Here is a 21,896-nt window from a genome sequence, read left to right as displayed (position 1 = left end):
ACCACTAACTTCCTTTTCATGTTACATCAGAATTATCTCTGGAATTTTATATCAAATTATGTTGGATTGTCTATCTAAATTTAGCATGTCAAACCCAACCAGCTGGACTCAGATAACGCGTCATACCTGACCCGAATATTTCTCTCTTTTTTTTTGTCCTTGTTTTTCAAGTCGATATTTAGTGCACTCGTTAAATTGCCGTTATTTTCATCGGCTGACTTATCTTTCATTGGAGATGGAGATGGGAGTCGTGCTCGCGTGCAAAGTCCAAAACCAAAATGATATCAAATGTCTCCGGGCCCACAGATAGCTCTGTTTTATGGCTTTCATTCTTATTTTTTGTCGGAAATATTAATATCATATTTTTTTTTGTTCAACTGCAGAAAGCAACTACCACCAATATACAAAATTTGTGAATTTTTAAATGACAAAATTACCCTCATGTGAGTCAAAAAGTCCAAGGTGCACCCTCTTCACAAAACCAGGTCCACCTGACCCTCGACTTCGACAGAGAAGGTACTTGAAGGCTAGGTTCGATCCAAACCCAATCGGTTGATATGCATAATTGTTCCTATGACTATAATTTTGATGATTTTTCCTAAGGTTTGTTTCACTTTAGGGATATAAATGGTCGAGCGCATGGTTTTGGAATTTTGGCTCCTGATTGAATTTATTTCGGCTCCATTTGTTTTTTTCTGCGTTGAAATGACCTAAATTTGAATATATCAATTTCATTTGTTGATGGTGAGGTCTTTGGATCATAAACAGTAGTAAGCGCCATATTTGAGATAAAAGGAAAATTAAATACGCACGATAATCATTTCATTTCTATCAAGAGTGACTACGAACAAGGAATTCGCATTTGACTTTGCCAGCTCTCGAGCCGGGCCGTGGTTTGACCAAGCCCGGGCGGCACACCTTCGCGCCAAAATCAAAAGTCAAAGTCAAGGGGCGTAATCGTCAAATGGATTTCTCGTGTATTTTTCTTTTTGAATTTATTAAAATTTCTAGGGCGCTGCAGTTTTGTGCATCTGTCACGTCCCTTTATCAGCGGCCCTCTTCTCACCCCGTCCCTCGCTGCGGTTCCATTTCAGACTTGCCTTCCTTCCTCGTGCAGAAGCCCAAAGCCGCCGGCCGTCCCGCATCCTACCGCAAGACGATCTCGCATGTCGCAAATGGTAACGAAACGACCCGGCCGTCGATTCTTCAAGTACAGGGACTCTGATCTTCTCGAGCCCGGTCTTAATTGATCGCCATCACCGGATCTCCTTCTCCTCGCCGTCGCTTCTCGTCTTCGCAGAAGAAAAAGGAACGAGAGAAGGCGGAGGCGAACATCCCGTTCAGGCTTTCTCGCTTTCTTCCGGCCCAAAAAAATAGAGACGCATATTTGATTTCGCGATGTATATCAACGACTACGTCTTCCAGCGGTGCGTGGTGGAGCTGGCGACGATCATGCAAAGAGTCCACTACACAAGGCTCTTCTGGCTCTTCTTCGGCCTCTTCTCCTACGACAACCACGAGGGGAAACCTCGAATCTAGCACCTGCCGCTGCTGCTATTTCTTACCTTAACTCTCACCGGAAAACGATTAAGCTAACCTTCCCTCCCCCTCTTCCCTTTCTCTCTTTTTTCTAACCGTCTCTCTCTATCTCTCGTTCTCCCCTCTCGCTTTCGCTCGCTGCCGGCGATTCTTGATTTTCTCCGGCGGGTGACGCGCTGTGGAAACACGATGTTCAACCCCAGGCGGTTTTGTGACGGTGGTGCCGGAGGCGGCGGTGGCGGTGATCTTAGCTACGCCGAGACGGACCCCACGGGTCGGTACGGGCGGGTAAGTTCCACGTTCTATCCTTCAATGACAAAAATGCCCTTGGTTCGTTTTTTGTAAACAAAAAACTTTACAGGGACTGCCCCTGTTAATTTCTCGTTAAATTAAATATTCGTTAAATTAAATATTCGTTAAATTTCCGTGCCCTTAAGACCATGCGTTCTCTTCTTTTTCTTTTTGCCATCATCTTACAAAATAAAACTAGTTGTCGGGATTTAAAGGGTAATTGCGTCAATTTCTGATGACGTAGTGTAGAGCGAGGGGCTTTTTGGCCAATTCGCAAATTGTTTTCTTCGCTCCACTTCCCTCTCTACAGAAAGATGGGGGCATTATTGTCATTCGCCCAAAGGAAATTATTGGGCTCCGTTCTTTTTTATACCGATAATACCCCTGAGCGGGAGATCGGTGGAAACTGAGACTCCTTTCTGTTGAGAAGGAAAGTCAACTGGCATTGGAGCGCAATAATCAGCCCCCGAAGGACAATAAAATCCTTTGACGGTTCCCGAAAAGACATGAACACGAACTCTGCGCGTGATTTTTCCAATGTTGTAGTTTGCATGGTTAACGTTATTTTGGTTATTCAATTACATTTTTTAATTCACTGCAGTTCAACGATGTTCTCGGCAAAGGCGCGACCAAGACTGTGTAAGCGTTTCCGTTTCTTTATTCCCTGAAATTTCTGGCGAGCTTCTTGAAGTTCTCCGGCGAAAAATCTACTCTTTTGTGTTACTAAGATCCCGCCTTTTTCTCTTTGTCTGCCGGAAAAATTTATGACAATTGGAAAAAACAAACAGTTACAGGGCGTTCGACGAGGCCACGGGAATGGAGGTGGCATGGAATCAAGTGAGACTGACGGACGCTCTCAGGTCGCCGGAAGAGCTTCAGCGGCTCTACTCCGAGGTGCACCTACTTAGCACCCTCCAACACGAATCTCTCATCAAGTTCTACGCGTCGTGGATCGATACCACCTCCCGCACCATCAACTTCATCACAGAGATGTTTACATCCGGTACTCTCAGGGGGTAAGGCTAAGAACAGTCCTTTCTTTATTTTCATATATATATATATATATATATATATATATATATATGTCCATGACTGCATGTGATTTTCGATTGGCCCTTTTCGAGAAAATTCATACACTTGGTTGATGAATTTGGCTGCTGTGGCGCCATGTGCCTTCTCGCTTTTATTGCCTAGACGATCTAAATTTGTCAGGAAGATGCGGCTAGGATGTCGTAGAATAATGGACCGGAGAATCAGGATTTTTAGTATTGATGTCATTAAAATCAAATATAATAGCGAAATAACATATTTAAAATAGATTATCATGAATATTTAGCTGTTCTTATGTTTATTCTGTTAAAAGCAGCATAAAAGATTATCTGTTCACTGATCAAGGTAGACGACGTAGAGAGGGTGGAAAAGAAAAAAAGAGGAGGAGAACTAAAGGCGTGATGGTAATCTAACTCATTTCGAATCTTGGGAAATAACGGGGAAATGACGTCATGGGGTTATCTTTTCTAATTTTTTGGCGATATAGAAGATTATCGCCCACAGAGAAAGAGTCCGCATGAGAAAAGCCGTCAGTCGTCACTTTGAAGAGACATTTTGAAAAAAAAAAAAGAAATGTTTTTAACAAAAAAAAAAACCCCGATGAAGTGCATATATATTAAGTTGAGAAAAGACAGTATTCTTGGAAAGGTCTTTTTTGCCTACGTAGACAGGCCTGTATACCAAAGTCAATGTACCTGAGGTTCATGTTTGTTAGGGAAGATCAACAGTTCTTCATTCCCCAGACCATCCAAATAGAAGCAGGCGACAATTTTTTTTTTCTTTTTCCATCGTAAAGACAACAAAACTATTTCAAAAGTTTTTCTGTTATATATATATATACCTGAGGTTCATGTTTATGAAGATCAGTAGTGCTTCATTCCCCAGACTATCCAAATAGAAGCAGGCGACAAATTTTTTTTCTTTTTCCATCTTAATGACAACAAAACTATTTCAAAAGTTTTAAAACCGTTCTGTTATATATATATATATATATATATATATATATATATATATATATATATAGACCTGCTTTACATAAATGCAATTTACGTAAAGACAAAACCTTTTGATCTTGGCAACCAGAGTTTCCGTTCCCTCATGACTAGTCACGTGTATTGTTAAACTTGTGCTTAACCTCAGCTTGCTTGTATAAAGACAAGAAAAGTAAATTATGCGTAGTAAGATTTGGTTTCAGCCTTTGAGGTTGCTTCCGATCGATGAGGAAGTGGTACATATAATTATTATCTGCACTTTCCGATAATAATTGAATTACAGGCTCCAATTGTGGAACCTGAACTATCAATTTGTCCCGGAACTTAATGATGAAAACCCCGGAATTTGTCTCTTCTTGGTCGCTCATCTTAACATCGAAATAACGACGACACGACGGATTAAGAGAAAGCCAAGAACATAGGCTTTTGTACATGTATGGGCGACAGAGAAAGCATATTCTCGAGTGGTGCATGGGGGCCACAGGGCCTAGTGGGATGAGACCGACCAAGCAGCCATGGATGGTGACTTAACCAACCATTCGTCGTCTACCCACGTGAACGTCCCAACCCTGCTTAAAATGAAGGAAGATGGGACGCCCAATTGAAGCCTCCCAATATTGAAATGAAAGCAACAGTATCTTGTCAACTTGCTTCCTTTAGTTGCATGATGCCGACACCCACTGACTAACCTGCCTAATAGTATGAGTGCCAAAGAAGGATGGGTTCCTAAGTTCTCCCCTCGATAATTATGTCATTAGAAAGCTTATATATCCTTATCCATTTCCCCTTTGATCTTAAATTGTTCAATGTGAATTTTTAAGATACTAATACCACACATATACGCATGTGCTACGATATGCATGGCTTTCTTGAGCTTGATTCTTACACATCAAAATAAATTGATGGAATGGGAAGTAAAGATGAAGAAATATTATTTGATATGGGGATGAATGTTTGCATGCTAACATGATGATGATTTGTACATGGATTATGACGTCTCATGAGAGTTTGGGTGCGGGGTGGGTGCGTGCGTTTGTGGGGGGTGATCAGGTATCGGCAGAAGTACCGGCGGGTGGACATACGGGCGATAAAGAACTGGTGCAGGCAGATACTGAGGGGGCTGGTCTACCTGCACAGCCACGACCCTCCCGTCATCCACAGGGACCTCAAGTGTGACAACATCTTCGTGAACGGCCATCTGGGCGAAGTCAAGATCGGCGATTTAGGCCTCGCTGCCATCCTTCACCAATCACATGCCGCTCACAGTGTCATAGGTCTATCTCTCGCTCTCGCTCTCGCTCTCGCGCTCTTACATTGTCTTCTGATGTTCTTCGTTGGGGAATTACATGGAGGACAGCGTCGCAGCGTGCCTGTTAGAATAGAACTGGTAGACACTGTGCTGATGGCGCTATTGTTTGTTAAGGTACGCCGGAATTCATGGCGCCGGAACTCTACGAAGAAGAATACAATGAGTTGGTGGACATTTACTCGTTCGGCATGTGCGTGTTGGAGATGCTCACTGCTGATTACCCTTATAGCGAGTGTCACAACCCTGCCCAGATCTACAAGAAGGTCACCTCGGTAATAATCAAAATCCAAAACCCCTACTTGGTTTGGTATGTTCGCCACAGTTATATATAGTATATACCTGCATGCTTGCTAAATATCATAATCTTTCTGAAAGTTTTTCATAGCCAATAGGCAGAAAAGGGAAGAAGCATGAAATTTCTCAGGTAGCACTTAAATGCAGAGACGAAGATGTAAACTGTAAACTAGCGCCTGACCAGGACAGTCTTGTGCTCATGTAGGGGAAGAAACCAGAGGCGTTCTATCGTATAAAGGATCCCGAGGCTCGAAGGTTCGTGGAGAGGTGCCTGGAAAGTGCGCCCAACAGGGTGCCAGCAGAAGAGCTGCTGCTGGATCCTTTTCTCTTCCATGATGACGAGGATGTTCCGGAGTATTCGCCGGTCCGGCCTCCCAGTTCAGCCAAACCCTCAGTTGCGAGCCCACGCTCCGCACCCACCCCTGTGCCTGGCAAATCCGCAATTAGTCCCATATCGCCTACGGCCAAAGCTCACCGCCCGAACCGGGCAACCACCGATATGACCATCACGGGAAAATTGAATCCTGATGATGACACCATTTTTCTCAAGGTCCAGATTGCTGATAAAGACGGTAAGAAGCAACCAAATTCGCCCTTCTGGTCGAGTCTCAGTTCTCGTTTGTTTTCCACTTCCCTTTTGATGAAATAAAATAAAGCAGAACTTTAGAGCATAAATTTATAAAAACCGATAATGTGGCAGTCTAAATGCTTGCTGAATTATTGAAGCGATTGACAGTAGTGACTAATGCAGTTTTTTTGTTGGACTCGACATGGGTGCAGGTGTCATAAGAAATGTGTCGTTTCCTTTTGACATAGTCAAGGACACACCCATGGAGGTGGCCGAGGAAATGGTTAAAGAGCTCGAGATCTCAGACCGGGAAGCTTCCGACATAGCACAAGCTATTGAGACTGAGATCTCTGCATTAGTGCCTGACTGGAAAGATGATCTGCCTGTCGGAGACCATGACAGCTTCAACTTGGAAGACGAAGACTCAGCCATTGATCTTGATTGTGATTCACCTTCTTTATCTGATCTCCGAGCTGGCCAAAGAATTTTTTTTGATCAACTGCCAAGGGATGTTTTTCTTAAGGGACATCAACCATCCGACAAAGATGATAAAGCTTTAATGGATTGGCTTCGAGGTATGGTTCTTGCTTGTGTTCAAGTCTAGCACGTAGTAAAACTATAGATGGTAGTGCCAAAGCCATTGTTCTCGTGCATTAAGGGATGTAAATGGTTGGATATGGTCTCAAGATTTTGGTTTCTTTACCGTGTCCGTTTTTTAATCTATTCGACTATCTAATCCGAACCATCTACATCCCTACATGTATTTGTCGATGAAACGGGTATCAAACATGATACTGCATCTACTCATGAGGCCTCATGCTGCATAAAGATGCTATTCCTTGATGCATATAGCCTCCAGCTATCTGTCTGGTGTGCATCTATACATGAATATTGATGATGTTAGTGGCACATGATTATAGTGGATGCGGCTATGAGTCTTGCCCAGCCAACATAGAGCATTAAAAGAATCTGATGTATAGAACCATAGTTGTCAACCATCATTGCAATGTGACATCTGCATACGATCATGGTGATGATTTTGATCTGCCAGTTTGTCATCGAAGTATGCGGATGCTATGTACAATGATGATGACCTCTCAGAGTTTCAACTCTTGAGACATTAAGTTGTCCATGGGGGCTTTTTGTTACTGTACATGGTTCGCTTGGATGACATGACAAATTTATCAGTGATGATGTTTATCATCCACGCAGATGAATCATGCAATGATTATGATGATGATGATTATGATGATAAGAGCTCCCAAGGCTCCTCTTTCTCTGGCCATTACTCTAGCTGGACCCATGCCTCTAGTGACAATGACAATGCTGACATGTGCACTGGGGCAGGAGAGTTTGGCGGATTAAGGCATGTCCATCCACAGTGGAGCCATGAGCAGCCCGGACATGGCCGGACGAATAAATCATCAAGGTTCTGTCCGGCAGGCATGGATATGCAGCAGCGCATTGATAAACGCAACAGTGCCATGCCTTCAGGTCCGATGGTTAGTCCTGGCACCGACGTGTCATCCTTCGGCAATCGCCGGTTGTCGAAGATGAACTCGTCGATCGATTTTCGGAGCCAGCTTTCTCACAGGTCGTTGGTGGAGGAAGTGAGGAAGCTAAGGCTGTTCAAGACTGTGGGAGCAGTTGAACACATTGGCTTTCAGGAGCCAAGGCATAACAAATCATCTGGCGGATGGGGTTTTACTGGGAAGTGGCTCTCTGGGAGAGGCCATTGACAGCATAGGTTTGATAAGAGGTAGATGGTAGAGACTGTCTTCTATGCTTATGCAGTAAAAGTTTCTGTATGCTACTTAAAGTACTTTGATATGTTTGATTGAAACATGCTACATTTACATAATATATAATACATATACGTATATATACATATATATATGTTTATGTCTGAACAACAATTTATGAATTATGTGTGTAGTACGAGAACTTATGCAAGTGAAGTTGTCATGAGGGACTTCCTAACAAAATTTCCGTTCAATGTGAACCATAGCTGAGTCCACTGGGTTAGGGATTTAAAGTTAAGACCTTCAAGCTAAGTCGAGTTTAGCAACAAAGGTTTGTCTCTTGGCAAAGCTGGTTATCATTCTGCTTAGGCTAATTTGCTTACCTGTTATAAAAATGGCAAATATATTGGATAGAAGCTTCCAATAACATGCAATTCAGTACCTTTTTTGTTTCCTGCAGTAAATCCTAGGTGACTGCCCTAACTCGTTAAAAACTGCATCAGGCAAGCGAGCAGAACGACCACCGGGTGGATAGATACTGATTAAGACGGAGTTCCACCACCTCATCTAGCTGCTCTGCCCTAATCTAGCATTTGGGATGACTCCTGGTGGACTTGCAATTTCATAACTTTAATCTTAGATTGGTACAATATATACCCTCTGTTATACTGTGTTCGAAATTTGAACCATAAAAAGGACAGAATCAAATGTTCTGAACACTTTCATAAATAGCTTAAGAGAAACTACTTTCTGTTCCATCAAAATGAGGATCAAATGTTTTGATATTTTTACATATAGAAACGTTAGTAGATGTAGTTCTTCTTCTTCTTCTTCTTTCTCTCTCTCTCTCTCTCTCTCTCTCTCTCTCTCTCTATATATATATATATATATATATATATATATATATATATATATATATATATATATATATATATATATATACTTCTTTGAGGCCTTTCTATTACTCCAGAGCATGCTTAGATTTTACCATCCAGCAAGGCGTAAGCAATATCTTCATGAGATTTTGATATTGTGAAATACCACCAACATAGTTATACGTGTTCGTAACTAAGCTACTGACATCGACCACATTGGAGACGCAATGGTTCGTGCCAATCGTTCCTTTACGTGTAATTTATAATACAGATATATCTAAATTCCGTTTTATATGTTAATCAGATCGGCTGCAACTACAGGTTTTCAAACATGTTTCTTCTACACTATGTAAGCTGTAGGTTGCCCATGTTTATTTTAATTAAGAGCTGGTAGAAGCTCTTTCCCAACCATCCATGAGTTAATTAACATACAACAATGCTGCAGCTTGAAATCTAAACTAGGCGAGCACTCCCGGCCGGGTCCGAATCTGGCAGCAAAGAAGAAGCTAGGTAGAGCCAAAAAAAGCAACGAACATGCTTTTGTCCTCATTTCATTCGACTGATTATACCTGCATGGGCCTAAGATCAAGGAAAAATATGTTAATGTGGGGGTTTTTCTTTTTCAGATTGATGCATTTGCCTATATTAATCAAAGATATTCAATCAAAATAGCCGTCATGTGGTGATTTTCCATGGTGTTGTCCTTGTAAGGCTTGGTGATCGCGGGCTCCCCTCCGTGTACCTTTCAGGAGTCAGATTCAATATCAGGCGGCCAGCCGCCATCAAACCCTAAAAAGATGCAGCAACTTGGCACTTTTGGTATTTGCTAACCTCTATTTCAAGACCAATGGTACTCACGATCAGATGTCTCGCAATAAGCTACTATGGTCCTTTCCAAGCTCATGATCTTACATATTCTTCGTTACTATGGTCCTTTCCACGCTCATGATCTTATATATATTATTCCCTGTATGTAGAGAGAGAAATATTACTTTTTCTACCACTATCCATTGTTTTCTTTTGGAGAACCATCAGCAATAGAAGTCTTAAAAGAAGAACGATAGGTTGATGAGCACTACAAACAATAGCTGCACCGCTGGCACTGTATGCCACTGTTCCACTGGCTCCATCAAGAGGTGTTTGATTACTTTGGATTTGAAATCTATGGATTTGACGTGACATACTTTTGTTGATATGCAAAGGAGTCATGCACTCCCCTCAAATTTTTTTAAAAAAAAGATTCATAGTAAAATTCGTGGTTTTATCAAGGTCAGATTCACATTTAAAATTCATATTTTACTTTTTTGTATTGAGAAATCAAGGTCAGACTTAAAAGATTCACACTTAAAATTCTTATTTTACTTTTTTTTTGTATTGAGAAAAGGTTGGATTTAAGATCAGAGAGAAGTATCTAAGATTGAGTCCACCATGTTCATATTGTGAAGATTGCTTTGCATAGGCACGATATCATGCGTTACAGTCAATCAGGACGAAGGTGATATAACGTATTAAGATCAACATGAAAGAAGTGATTGTCCTTTTAAGGTTGACAAATAAACAAAAAATTTGAATTCTTCAGAATTTCAAGTGGAAAACTATCTCAACGGTACCGGTTTGGGCCGACTTGAGACGGGTTGTATTCATCCTTTTCTAGAAAGGTCCAACCCCAATGTCCATATTTAACCCAACTGCGAACCCATAGCCAATAGATCATGTTTTACGAGTCTCGATCCAAGATCCAAGCTCAACCAACAAGATCCATGACGAAAAGGTTGACGGTGAGGATCATCGGAGCATCAAGTGGGGCGACCTCGATTTAAAATCTGGACCGTCCGAAGCGGCAAGTCTGATGTCGTCACTGGTACTCTTGTAGACGAGATGGCGATGGTCGGACGCTCCTTCTCTCTCTGTTGTCTCCCTAGTCAAGCAGCGGGAGCTTGCCCGGCCAAACCAACCATCCTTCGTCCATCTTTCTCTGCCGTTGCACCTCTTCAGTGCCATCCACCGACTCATAGACCTCGAGCCCCCTCCTCCTTCTCATTCTCCTTCTCCTTCTTTCGCTGCGTGCGAGGCATGGCGAGATCCGACAACGGCGTATCGCGCGATGGGCAGAAGTCATTCCCCCTCTCCTCGACGTGCTTGTTGAAGCTGCAGCGGGGGGATATCACCAAATGGTCCGTTGATGGCACTTCCGATGCGATCGTCAGTTCCTCGCTCCCTCTTTCTGTTGCTTTCTTGGCTAGGCCTTTCATTCCGCTGGTTGATCTTTGATTTGTTGTTCTGTCTTTTTTACAATGAATTAATGGATTTGATTTTGGTGGGGCTGATGGATCTTCCCCACTTGCCGTTGAATGGTTGTCTTCTTAGGGAATGAGGGATTCCTTTCGGTCTGGTTGGTGGATGATATGTTGATTTTCGTTCTTGCTATAAGTGAATCTCTTGTTGTTACTGTTGAATGGAACATTCGCCTGGTGGATCCACAGCAAGAGGCCTTTGGTGGTCCCTTAGTTGTGTTTTCTAGTGTTTTAATATTACGCGTTTTTATTAGCTTGTTCAATTAATCAGTAAAATGATTACGTCTCGTGGGTTCAAAACCTAAAGAGAGAAGACGAAGAACAGAGATCTTCCCAGACATTTCTGTCTTGATTGTTTTCAAAATTCAAATGGATCGGTGCAATTGTATCACCTTGTGGTCTAGGTGAGTAATGCTATTGAAACTGTTGACTTCCTCATTGTGGTGACAGGAAAAGATGGTTCCAACAATATATGCAACGATGCAGATCTTCCTCTCTGAATGCAGGATCACTTAGTTTTATTATAAACTGCTTGTCCCCATGTTCTCCAAACTTAGTCCGCCTTCGCACTGAGAGGAATTATGATGACCTATCATAGCTGGAGTTGGTAGCCAAATGTATGATCATCTGGCCTTTGACTAAGTAGCCAAATGGCAATCATCTCCTCGGATATGTCGATAGAGTGACGAATTACCTTTTGAGCCACTGGCTTCTTCATGATAACACTCTCATCCTATAGTCATTAATGAAATTTCTGGGGAAAATGAGTGAGACCATGGCTTTATGTTAGTCACTGTGAATTATGTGTTTAAGAGGAGGGAAAAATGTCACTATGAAAGATCCTTGATTTAGTTTTGGGAGAACCAAAGAGAGCACCTATGGTTACTAGCCAATTCGTTAATTGGGATTCTTTGTTTTTTTTCACATTCAGAAGATCTTTTGTAACCTATTTATTTATATGTTCTCATCACATGGTTAGATTATGCAGTTTATCATGTCCCTTTATTTCTTAGAGTTTATGTCGTAGCCAGTACATGTCAGTATGTATGCACGAATAATTGCATGCCTGTTTTACGATTCTACTTTATTTTTCTCTGGAAGTTAATCCTGTTTCTACAACATGATATCTAACAGGTAAATGCAGCTAATGAGCGTATGCTTGGAGGCGGTGGGGTGGATGGAGGTAGCTATTAGACATTGTTGAGGACATCGTTTTTCATGACTGGTTTATGTGACTGGAAAATTTTTGCTTCAGCTATCCACAGGGCTGCGGGACCAGAACTTCGTGAAGCATGTTGGAATGTCCCAGAGGTGCGACCTGGAGTTCGCTGCCCTACTGGTGAAGCGAGGATCACGGGGTACCTATCTGCTGTGATGCTGTAATATGTGTTCTATCATTTTGGACTTACTAAAAATAGTGTTTCTCTGCTTGAAATTTTGCAGAGCTTATCGGTTGCCAGTCTCTCGTGTGATCCATACAGTGGGACCAGTCTATGACATTGATGAACATCCGGAGGCTTCACTTCGCAGTGTATACAGGTAAATTTTATTTTGATGAAAATGATGTCTATGCATGAAGCTGCAGCTATCTTTGAGGACTTTCTGGCTGATTTCGTTCTTCCATCAGATCCCTGATTTATTGATTGTCAACTAATCAGGAATTGCTTAAGGATTGCGAAAGAAAACCACATTCAGTACATTGCCTTTCCTGCCATCTCTTGCGGTGTTTTCAGGTAATTACACCATGGAATTCTGTGATATTGGCATCCCTATAGTACTTTTAAAACGACTGTACAAAGTCTGCAATGGTTTTGATCAATTGCCGCATCACCAATTTTACAGATATCCTCTTTCCGAAGCTTCGTATGTGGCTGTATCTACTGTGAAGGAGTTTGCTGATGACTTCAAGGAGGTATTCATGTCATTTATGTCGTGATGGCATGCTTTATCATTTTCATTTAACACATTTAGTGCATTTTAATAAAAAATGCTGACGCTCGTGCGTGCCCCCACACCCACATCAGAAATAGAAGGCTTATGAGTATATATGGATTTTCTGTACTAGTGGATCGGCTTCTAAACCAAACATGCAGTTTACATGATTCAGATCTGGAGGGTCTTTTCTGATTCTTTGAATCTTTTTTAATCAGACAAAAAAATGTGTTTTCCACTAGCATACAACTGTAGCAGATTTTTGTTTAGATATGTGGGCACACGCGTGCACACACTCATTTGTGGGGCCGTTATTCTGAAAATGCAGATTGCTTGCTTTTCTTTGTAAAATAGCTTAAAAGTTTGGTTGGTATAGTTCATGTAATTATCACCACCTGCGAGGATATAAATGAAGGTGAATTAGTTGTATGTCGACGTTTCGCATGTTTGGGGAGCGAGGGAGACTTAAGAATGCTGCTGGAACTAATTCAAGATACCTAATCCTGATCTAGTTTGTCACGTGCAGATCCACTTCGTCCTGTTCTCGGACGACGCCTACAGTGCTTGGTTGGAGAAGGCAAATGAGGTTTTATAAAGTCGACCACCATTTGTCTACCGGCCACAAGAATCTGAAATGGAAAATCCTTTTATGGACGAAATTGTGCAAAAGAGATATGCTTGTATGTTTAGTGAATCAACACTACAACTGAAAACTTTTAAGCGTGCTGTGACAATAAAAAGCATGGTCTCTGTGTTGTCCTCGTCACACCCACCGATTTTCCTTGTATACCTTGTTCTGATACCTGAACCTCATACGTTTCTTCTTATAGTCCCTTTTTTATGAAAACAACTACAAGGTGACTTGGTTAGGCACCTTTGTCTAAAGCATCTACTTTCTTTTTCCTTTTGGTGGAATACTGGCGAACGATATTCAGCACCGTGCAATTCCTCTTTTATCTTTACCGTGCAATCTAACAATAGTCATATTCCCAAAACGATCGACCTGTTCGGGCACAAAAATTGAATTATGAAAAATCAGATACTTGGTAGGACTTTATCTTTTATTGTTGAGTTGATAAGGTCGACAAAACACCTTGCGCGCATCGAAGTATTTTCATCTCCTTCAATTTTGACGTCCTTATGTCTGTCTGTGCATTGTTCAAGAAACTAGAAGGTACTAGTTAATTGTTGGACAGCCGAGGAAGACAAGGTACCCAATAAGAATCCATGTTCGAAACAGAGCGTTGTCCGTTGACTCCATTCAAGATGGCTTCGTAGCATAAATAATTAGCTCTAAAGCTAAAATCATCACTCAAGAAGAAACTTTTTTATCACGAGTTCTTTCCATCGATAAGTGCAATAATACTTCCATTGACAGGGAAAATCCCTTCACGGTACTTTCAAAATTACTACAAGCAACCCACTAAATGTGATTTACATACAGATGCTACAATGGGCAGTGCAAAATAGCGTCTCCTGCCTGCCCAGCGAACCTTCCTACCGAGCCCACAATGACAATGACGTGCTGCAACTGTTGTCAAAAGTTCAATAGAGAGTATTTTACTCGCAAAACAATCTTCCCTTTCTCTACACCTAATTTAGCACCTGTAACCAACCAGTGGCCCGGTGGATCCTGTGGACCTTTGCTCATTTCAGACATGTCCACAATTTTCATCAGTTTCGCCGCCTGTGCTGTCGTCATTCCAGAGCTTGAGTCACTGGTTTTTGAAGCTTCAACCGCTTGTGTTCTTGCAATATCATTTTGACTTGGAGTATGGTCCCAAACAGATCTCTTGATAGTGCAACCAGGGACCTTGGAATATAAAAGTTTCAAATGCAAAACATTTCTATTCCCAAAATCCCAGACTCCAAGCTGAGCACCAGTAACTATGTAAGCACCCGAAGGTTCAGCAGTGTAGGATTCGTTCAACTCAATTGGGGCAGTGCTGACATTAGAAAAATTCTTCCATTTCACTGGCTCAAACCATCTAGTATCTTGTTCTTCAGCTCCATGCCACCTAGGCGGTCCAATGGCCACATGGATGTCCCAGTACGGTTGGAGGATCTTCGGCAATGTTGCCAAGTGTTGGAGATGAACACACAGTCGCTTTTGCTTGCTCCCTTCTAGGCACAGACGAAGACCTGTAACAGGCTTCCTACCAACTGATACCTGCTCTTTTGCATGTGGCTTTGTTTAGTTGAGGTGAAAGTAAATTGGAGAGCATGCTCTACTCTCAAAAAATGCAAGTAAAAGTGATCACTTCTCTAAGCAGATTTAGCACAAAATAACACAACCAGCTTTAGGCCAAATGAAACAAGGGAACACAGGATTTAGAAGAGAAGAGGCGATGAATGAATTTCAATATGAAGGAGTTTTTTTGTTAGATTTTGAATAATCTACAAGAAATTAAAAGTCTAAAAAAGCCTTTGATCATGTCAGACTCTAGTAAAATGTGTAAGTAGTTTACCATTCTGTGAAATCAGAACCCTTGAGCTATGGGATAGCTAGGTCGTGTTTTTCAATTCATCAACTGCCAGACCGTTGATGCTCTGGTTATTATATTGTCATTTTTATTCCAGATAAATCTTGACAAACGTCAAGGTTGAATTGTGTGTGTATATTGAGAAAGAGTGAGTGACAGATTACCTGTTCCGGGCTAACATAAAGCTTAGGACCCATCAAGCTAAACTGCAGAGAGGGGCACACAGGCCCCTTTCTTTGAGGACCAGGAAGGTGGTCCCTGTTGGGCGCCCATACACGAGGAATCTGGAACTCTAAGAAGTATCGCAATTCCTCAATCGGAGGTTTATCTGCAATTGTTTGTTAAAGAGAACATTATGCAACTAATTCATTGTATAAAATGGTAGCAGCTGCTGGATGGTGCAGGCGATGCTTCTCACTTTCTAGGTAAAGGTCAATGGCCCGAACAAGGTGATCCTTTCCAGGAATACCATCAAGTAGAGAGCTGATCGGACAGAAGGTCATGTCAACAACATCAGGAGCAAATCGAACAGTTTTTGCCCAATGAGTATGGCTCTGAATCAGATCGTCTCCTCCTCTTCTCCTCAAAATCACGGTAACATCCTGCAGAACAACAGCATTTCAACAAGTTCAAAGCTACATGAATGTGTCACCTATGCTCTATAACACCAGAAACTGCAGTACTGATTATGTAAGTCTGGATGGGCAGGTTGCAATAACAGTTGTCAGATTGGAAATATGATGCACAAAATAATGCAAAAGAGGAAAAAAGCAGGTGAACATGGGCTGGTTATAGAATCATTTGGTTAGTTGCTGCTAAAAACATAACAATTGTTCAAGCTATCAACTGAATGAAAAAATATGTGAGAAATATTCATGCAATTTTCTGTTGATATAGTTTGGGTGCACTTCAAATTTGAACATCTTCTCCACTTAATCAGGTCCTGGCTTTTGTCCAGTAAGGCTGCAGCTTCTCTGCATGGTACTTGTTTCCATTCTATGCAGGATTCAGGCCTTAATAACAGGTTTGTAGTCTCAAAAGCAACAACAAAAGGGCAACATACGCATTCAAGCATCTGACATGCAGCTTTAAGTTGCTTTAATAACTTGCAACTGTTTTTTTATTAAAAGGTGATTCATCAAACAAAGGGAAAAGACTGCCAAAGGCCCAAAACAACCAAGTGAAAGTCAAGGGAGATGTTGTATCTTGAGGTATATTTGAAATTTCTAGTTGCACCAGTTATCGCTGCAGTATAAGTCCATAATTGAGGGCTATTGTGCATCACAGAAACTATACCAGTAACCTACTTACCCTGTTTCAACTTTCTACAATTGTACTCCATATACCTAGTTTTCCTGGAGGTTTCGCCCTTATGTTCTCATTGTTTTGATACAACAATTGACAAGGTTAATGGATTATCTTAGACCATGTCCCCAGCAATCGTGGTCCTCTTTGTTGACCTACAAGTTCCACGTCACACATGCAAAATTTTATCTCCTCCAAGGTAAAAGCAAAGACACAAAAAATATCTTGTATCATATGCCTACAAGAACAGTGAAAGCGGATGGAAGAATGATTGACACCTTGTGTTCATGCATTTTAATTTAGAAAATGGTCTCTACATTCCAGTGGAAACCATATTTTTCTGCCAATCCAAGTTTATTTGCTGCACAAATATCACCCAGTAGCTACAGCATGAACAAGTTCTTAACATATCAATTTAGTTCACATATTTCCCTGTGTGGCATCATCATGTGGTCCTTAGGAAGAACCATGAACTATATTTTTGTTAACAAATTGAATTCATTTTTCACTTACATACATTTAGAAGTAGCAACACTTACTTCTTTCCCAGTTAGAAATGGAGGAATTGAAGGTTGAGGATGTACACCTTGGCTGTTAAATGCGAAAGAGTCTCCAGCCTGCAACTTACAGCAATAAGTAATATAAGAAAACACATACAAGCACCAAATTGAACAGAACATGAATTATAAATATCTTTCCCAAGAGAAGGAAAAGCAACACCAGCCTTGTCTTTGAATTTCACTGGAGTTCTACTTGTTTGGGCATCTGTATCAGAGAATCTTTGATCCCCAATGTCCTGAACATAATGTTTAATTGCTGCAGCTGATAAAGAAGAGGTATTGTGCTGCTTGACATATATTACATCTCTACCTCCAATTGTCACAGATGTAATGACGTGTGTACCAAAGTTCTCAATGAAGCTGAAACACCAAGCAATCATTTAAATATTGGTTTCAGTATCAAGCTCCTCTTGAAGATAAAACATGCAGAAATGGAACTCACCTAGCTAAAGCCATTGGATCCCATGAACATGGAACAGCATGTCTCACATTCTCCCTTAATACCAAAGGAAGCTTCATTAACTCAACCTTGACCAAGGGTACATAGAATCCATCAACAGCAAGGGACTTTGTAGCAGCTGAATCAATGTGCCTCAATCCAGTGAAATTGAAAGCAGAATTGAAGTTTCCTAGAGGGACACTTCCGGAAAGACATGCCTTGATATTGAAATACTCAGCCATCTGAGATTTTGTCATGCAGCTACATAATATCAGCCCGTTTATATAGAAAGTCAATATGATAAACTATTGTAAGATGCCCAAACTTAAAATCTCTCCGACTTAGGACAGCAGTTCAGTGCTAATACCACAATCTGTGCACTTAGGAGTTAGGACTAAACACTGCTGGTTCAGTATGCATACGCACTGACAATTCTTAACATATAAGAAAACATACCCTCCACCACCAGGAATAAAATCTTTATCAGTAATACAAGGAAATAAAAACATGTTACAACTCTTATCTGTTTATCCTAAGAACGAATAAGCCTTGAAACAAACCTCCGTATACGAATTTAGTAAAGTTTTAGTCTTTTAGAGGGAGATATGAAGATGTATGGGAATTTCACAATTAGAGAATGAATCTACATACACACACAATGTATGCACATACGTGTGTATGCATCTATATGTTATATGTATGGGTGTCAGTATGCCTGTGGATCAAAACGTACTGGTCCAATAGGTAGTCTTAGAACTGAATAAGAAATCGAGACTACTCAATGCCATACAGTTCTAACCAACGAATCTCAGGTAAAGCTAGACCACCAAAAATGGAAACTACTCTTTCCAGGCTCATCCTATTGACATGTGCAGCAATTAGTCGGACCTGTAAAATAGGAGCATGTCATTCGGCAAGTAATCGCATTATCTTGAAGGAAGAAACAGGATTCTCTTATCATTTTTTGGATACTATATTGTGTTCTGGACCACAATCCGCCGTTACACCAACCATCACGACCCTCACAAATAACAAGCTATTTTGCCGGACTACCGCATCAATGCATTATTTCTACATGTATAAGTGGTAAAATGACACATATAAATAAGCGTTTATGATTTGATATCATCCCCACTTACTCAAAAAGAAAAAGGAAGATATTAATGTTATCAAATGAGTGATCAAATCAGTGATAATGCATTTACTCAACAACTTAGATATTGTAACCAGCATAATAATTCAATATTGTCCAAGCACCAATCATCGATATATCAAACCTTGCCAACAGAAACGTAGAATACAAGCATATCAAAGCCCCCACACATAACAACATAATTGATACACGCATAAAACTTGAAATTTCCTCCGTTTTCAATTGCGAATATGGGAAAAATGATTCACTAAGAAGCAAACAAACAAAAATCGTGGAGATGATACCTCGTGAAAACTACGAATTCCTGATGCCTCTCTGCGACTCTTCACCTGGACCCTCCTGATATCCCTGGAGACATTAGCGACCACTAGATCATCAAAAGCCACAAAATCCCTTGTGTGCTCCTCGTCGACCTCGACTATTCTGGACTCAGCAAGCCCCTTGCAATACAGCAACCTGCTGTCGAACGTGACGTCAAAACCCCTCCCTAGTGCCTGAACTGCACTCTCCACGGTATGAAGAGCAGCAGCTTTCTCCTCCATTCTCACTCTGCCGGAGAAAGGATCACAGTAAACTCAATCCTTCCATCTCACTGCCACCTGAAATCACAAACCATCTCCAAAATTCCAAAATCAACCACCCAATTCTTCATCTCAACGTGCTCACGTCTTCACCAGTCAGAGAATCTACATAATTCCATCTTCTCAAGGTATCTCGCCGTCAACAATCAGCCACAAGTCCCAATTTTCCAAGATTGACACCTTTAGAAAGCTCACCTGAGTCTTCTAGCTGGGCTCCTGCCCAAAACCAACAAAGTATTCAAGCTACTATCAAAATGAAGGGAAAAGAAAAACAACTGGTTTTCTCGGGAATACTTGAACAGTAACAGTTTTGGGGCTTCGAGGAAAAACAATCGCCTAGTTTCAGAGATGGGCTTCATTCGGAACAGTAACTAGTCCTCAGAATTACCACCCGGAGCCCACTCTTTTTCGCCATCAGAGCTTCCTCACTAAAATTTCTCATAAGAAAACAAATAGGCTCATCGGGTCTGGTTTCTCCGTCTATCAACTGCAGAAGACTTGCAGAAAGAAGAGGGGGACACCGGATACTTTGTCACGCAGAGACCATTGACTCTGCTTTCTTGGTGGTCCTCTCTCTCCTTCTCTCTCTGCGGAGGATTATTGAGGTCCTGAAACTTCAAAGATCACACGCACGCATAACCTTTCTTCTTCTATTTCTCTACCTTGTGCAGAAAGCGACCCACCATTCCAAGAGGGGTTTCGTTTAATAAATCAGCAGAAGCTGCAGTGTGCAAGCAGTAAGCAAAGACAGATGTGGAGCAACTCGAAAGTGTACGACACTCTCCCCCTCTTCTATGCAAATTTTTTCAACTTTTCCCCATTCTGTACCATCACAAAAAACGATGAAGCAAGCACCCCATTTTTAATGTCTCTGAGCGCATTTCACACTGCCGATCTTTTGACTTTGCAGGTGGGGAAAGATCAAAAGAATTCATGAAAAAGGAAAGTTTTGTTCAGTCTCCATTCTAACACGATATTCCCCGTTAAGTGCCAAAATTTCCTACCTCTCAAATTCGACGTCTCTTATTTCCAGAAAAGCTTCAATCAAACGTGGAGCGTCTCTACGCACGAGGGAAATCCAAATAATTCCAATTCACCAGTACCATTTCATACGTAAATTCGATCAAACCCATGATTGAACCTTCCTACTGTGACCAAACTGATGCTCCATGTGAGTCCTTTGATTATTAAAATACGACTCCAAATAAAACTCCCCAAGCAAAAGTTTGAAAGGTTTTGAGGTTTTGTCAAAATTTCAGCGCATCTTGAGGAGTCTAGTTGCGCTCACCAGGGCTCTAGCACTTTCATACTGCAATTTGTCCTTGTTTCCAAGTGGAAGGGACGCAATCAATGATGTCAGGGAGTTAGACGTCGTCCCAGTACAAAGAAATGCAGATGGCTTGCTAAAAAGGTGAAAAAAATGTTTTAGCAGTTGAGATGTTCATAAGATTCTGGATCACCAGATTCAGAATTGGGAACTACAACTGCTCAGATCTTTAGCTTCATTTTTGTGTAAGAAGCAGCAAGCACCTTCTTAAAATTCAGAAAAACATGTCTCCTTCTACACGAATAACAAAGAAATACGACGCGGAGAAGAAACTGGGAATGCCAGATGAAGTTTTTGTCGTTGTGGGACCTGCAGTAACGACCGGAAGTCAATAAGCTCATGGACTGCTCGGCCCGTTTGTCCATGTACGATCCTGTGGGCTGAGCTCTGACGCGATTCATGGAAAGAGCCCGTTGGGTCTAAAGGCTCCCGACCCTTTGATCCTGCAGTCCAAAACTGTTGGACTTGTGTCCAAATGTCCGGACCCAACAAGCGCCGTCGAAACGGTCGTCGTCAAGAAAGCGAGCCAAGTCGATGGAGTCGCCGGGCTCGAGTCAACTTAGGCCTCGTTGGCTCGAGTTCGTAACTCTTCGATCACACGATTATACTTTCAAATTCTAATTATTGTGTCTCAATCTTAGAGCAGGTTTGACCAAGACTTGGTCAATAATCACTGAGAAAATGACTTAAAAGGTGATTTGTCTCGATCTTAGAGCAGGTTTGACCAAGACTTGGTCAATAATGACAGAGAAAATGACTTAAAAGGTGATTAAACTATCGTCAAAAGTTTGAAAGAGGTTAGTTGGCCCCTTATTGATTAGTTCAAATTGAATTTTTAGGCTTTTCCCTTTAATTGTTTGTTCTTTTCTTTGAGGAAACCGGAACGAACGACCGGCCGAGATGTCTTACTATGTGGAGCAAGTAGTCCATATAAAGGAGTCAATGAAAAAGTAAAAAGCGAGCAGATCATACCATAGATTCAACCACTTCAATATAAGTGTCTTGGACTCCTATCGCTATAAATCATTACACTTTTCTAGAATGATCTACAATTATAGATTTGAGAACCATGAATTTCGTATAATTTCGCGTCTATGGCTTTTAATATGCAAGGCATGCAAATTCATTATACAATTAACGCATCTTTCAAATAAAGAGTTTC

General features: G+C 41.3%; 3 protein-coding genes across 11 annotated transcripts; 2 read left to right on the top strand and 1 right to left on the bottom strand.

The window, feature by feature from the left end:
• The first annotated feature begins 1,045 nt into the window (after positions 1 to 1,045).
• On the top strand, positions 1,046 to 8,551 carry LOC116262233 (probable serine/threonine-protein kinase WNK5). 8 transcript variants are annotated; one of them, XM_031641395.2, is made up of 9 exons: positions 1,047 to 1,827; positions 2,432 to 2,469; positions 2,619 to 2,846; positions 4,923 to 5,146; positions 5,296 to 5,453; positions 5,681 to 6,047; positions 6,256 to 6,618; positions 8,052 to 8,116; positions 8,246 to 8,551. In XM_031641395.2, exons 1-8 carry the CDS (start codon positions 1,729 to 1,731, stop codon positions 8,075 to 8,077), a joined length of 1,503 nt encoding a protein of 500 aa, XP_031497255.1. In that variant the 5' UTR covers positions 1,047 to 1,728; the 3' UTR covers positions 8,078 to 8,116; positions 8,246 to 8,551. The 8 variants fall into 8 exon arrangements, with proteins under 8 accessions (XP_031497252.1, XP_031497255.1, XP_031497250.1 ...); XM_031641390.2 differs by lacking the exon at positions 8,052 to 8,116 and adding an exon at positions 7,256 to 7,802 and having other exon boundaries at positions 8,289 to 8,551; XM_031641389.2 differs by lacking the exons at positions 8,052 to 8,116; positions 8,246 to 8,551 and adding exons at positions 7,256 to 7,802; positions 7,980 to 7,998.
• A 1,958-nt stretch (positions 8,552 to 10,509) lies between these two features.
• LOC116261685 (uncharacterized) lies at positions 10,510 to 13,789 on the top strand. The gene is made up of 7 exons (XM_031640476.2): positions 10,510 to 10,862; positions 12,089 to 12,137; positions 12,210 to 12,312; positions 12,398 to 12,493; positions 12,613 to 12,687; positions 12,797 to 12,866; positions 13,413 to 13,789. The coding sequence occupies exons 1-7, from the start codon at positions 10,539 to 10,541 to the stop codon at positions 13,479 to 13,481; spliced, it is 786 nt and encodes a 261-aa protein (XP_031496336.1). The 5' UTR covers positions 10,510 to 10,538; the 3' UTR covers positions 13,482 to 13,789.
• Positions 13,790 to 14,166: 377 nt separating this feature from the next.
• On the bottom strand, positions 14,167 to 20,374 carry LOC116261684 (MACPF domain-containing protein CAD1-like). 2 transcript variants are annotated; one of them, XM_031640474.2, is made up of 8 exons: positions 19,702 to 20,374; positions 19,111 to 19,623; positions 17,677 to 17,915; positions 17,399 to 17,594; positions 17,214 to 17,291; positions 15,788 to 15,971; positions 15,534 to 15,697; positions 14,167 to 15,056 (listed from the first exon to the last, which is right to left on the bottom strand). In XM_031640474.2, exons 2-8 carry the CDS (start codon positions 19,366 to 19,368, stop codon positions 14,424 to 14,426), a joined length of 1,752 nt encoding a protein of 583 aa, XP_031496334.1. In that variant the 5' UTR covers positions 19,369 to 19,623; positions 19,702 to 20,374; the 3' UTR covers positions 14,167 to 14,423. The 2 variants fall into 2 exon arrangements, with proteins under 2 accessions (XP_031496334.1, XP_031496335.1); XM_031640475.2 differs by having other exon boundaries at positions 19,111 to 20,374.
• Positions 20,375 to 21,896: the final 1,522 nt, after the last annotated feature.

Source organism: Nymphaea colorata, chromosome 10, assembly GCF_008831285.2.
Source record: "Nymphaea colorata isolate Beijing-Zhang1983 chromosome 10, ASM883128v2, whole genome shotgun sequence".
Lineage (NCBI taxonomy): Eukaryota > Viridiplantae > Streptophyta > Magnoliopsida > Nymphaeales > Nymphaeaceae > Nymphaea > Nymphaea colorata.
This window is presented reverse-complemented; position numbering and strand designations above follow the sequence as displayed.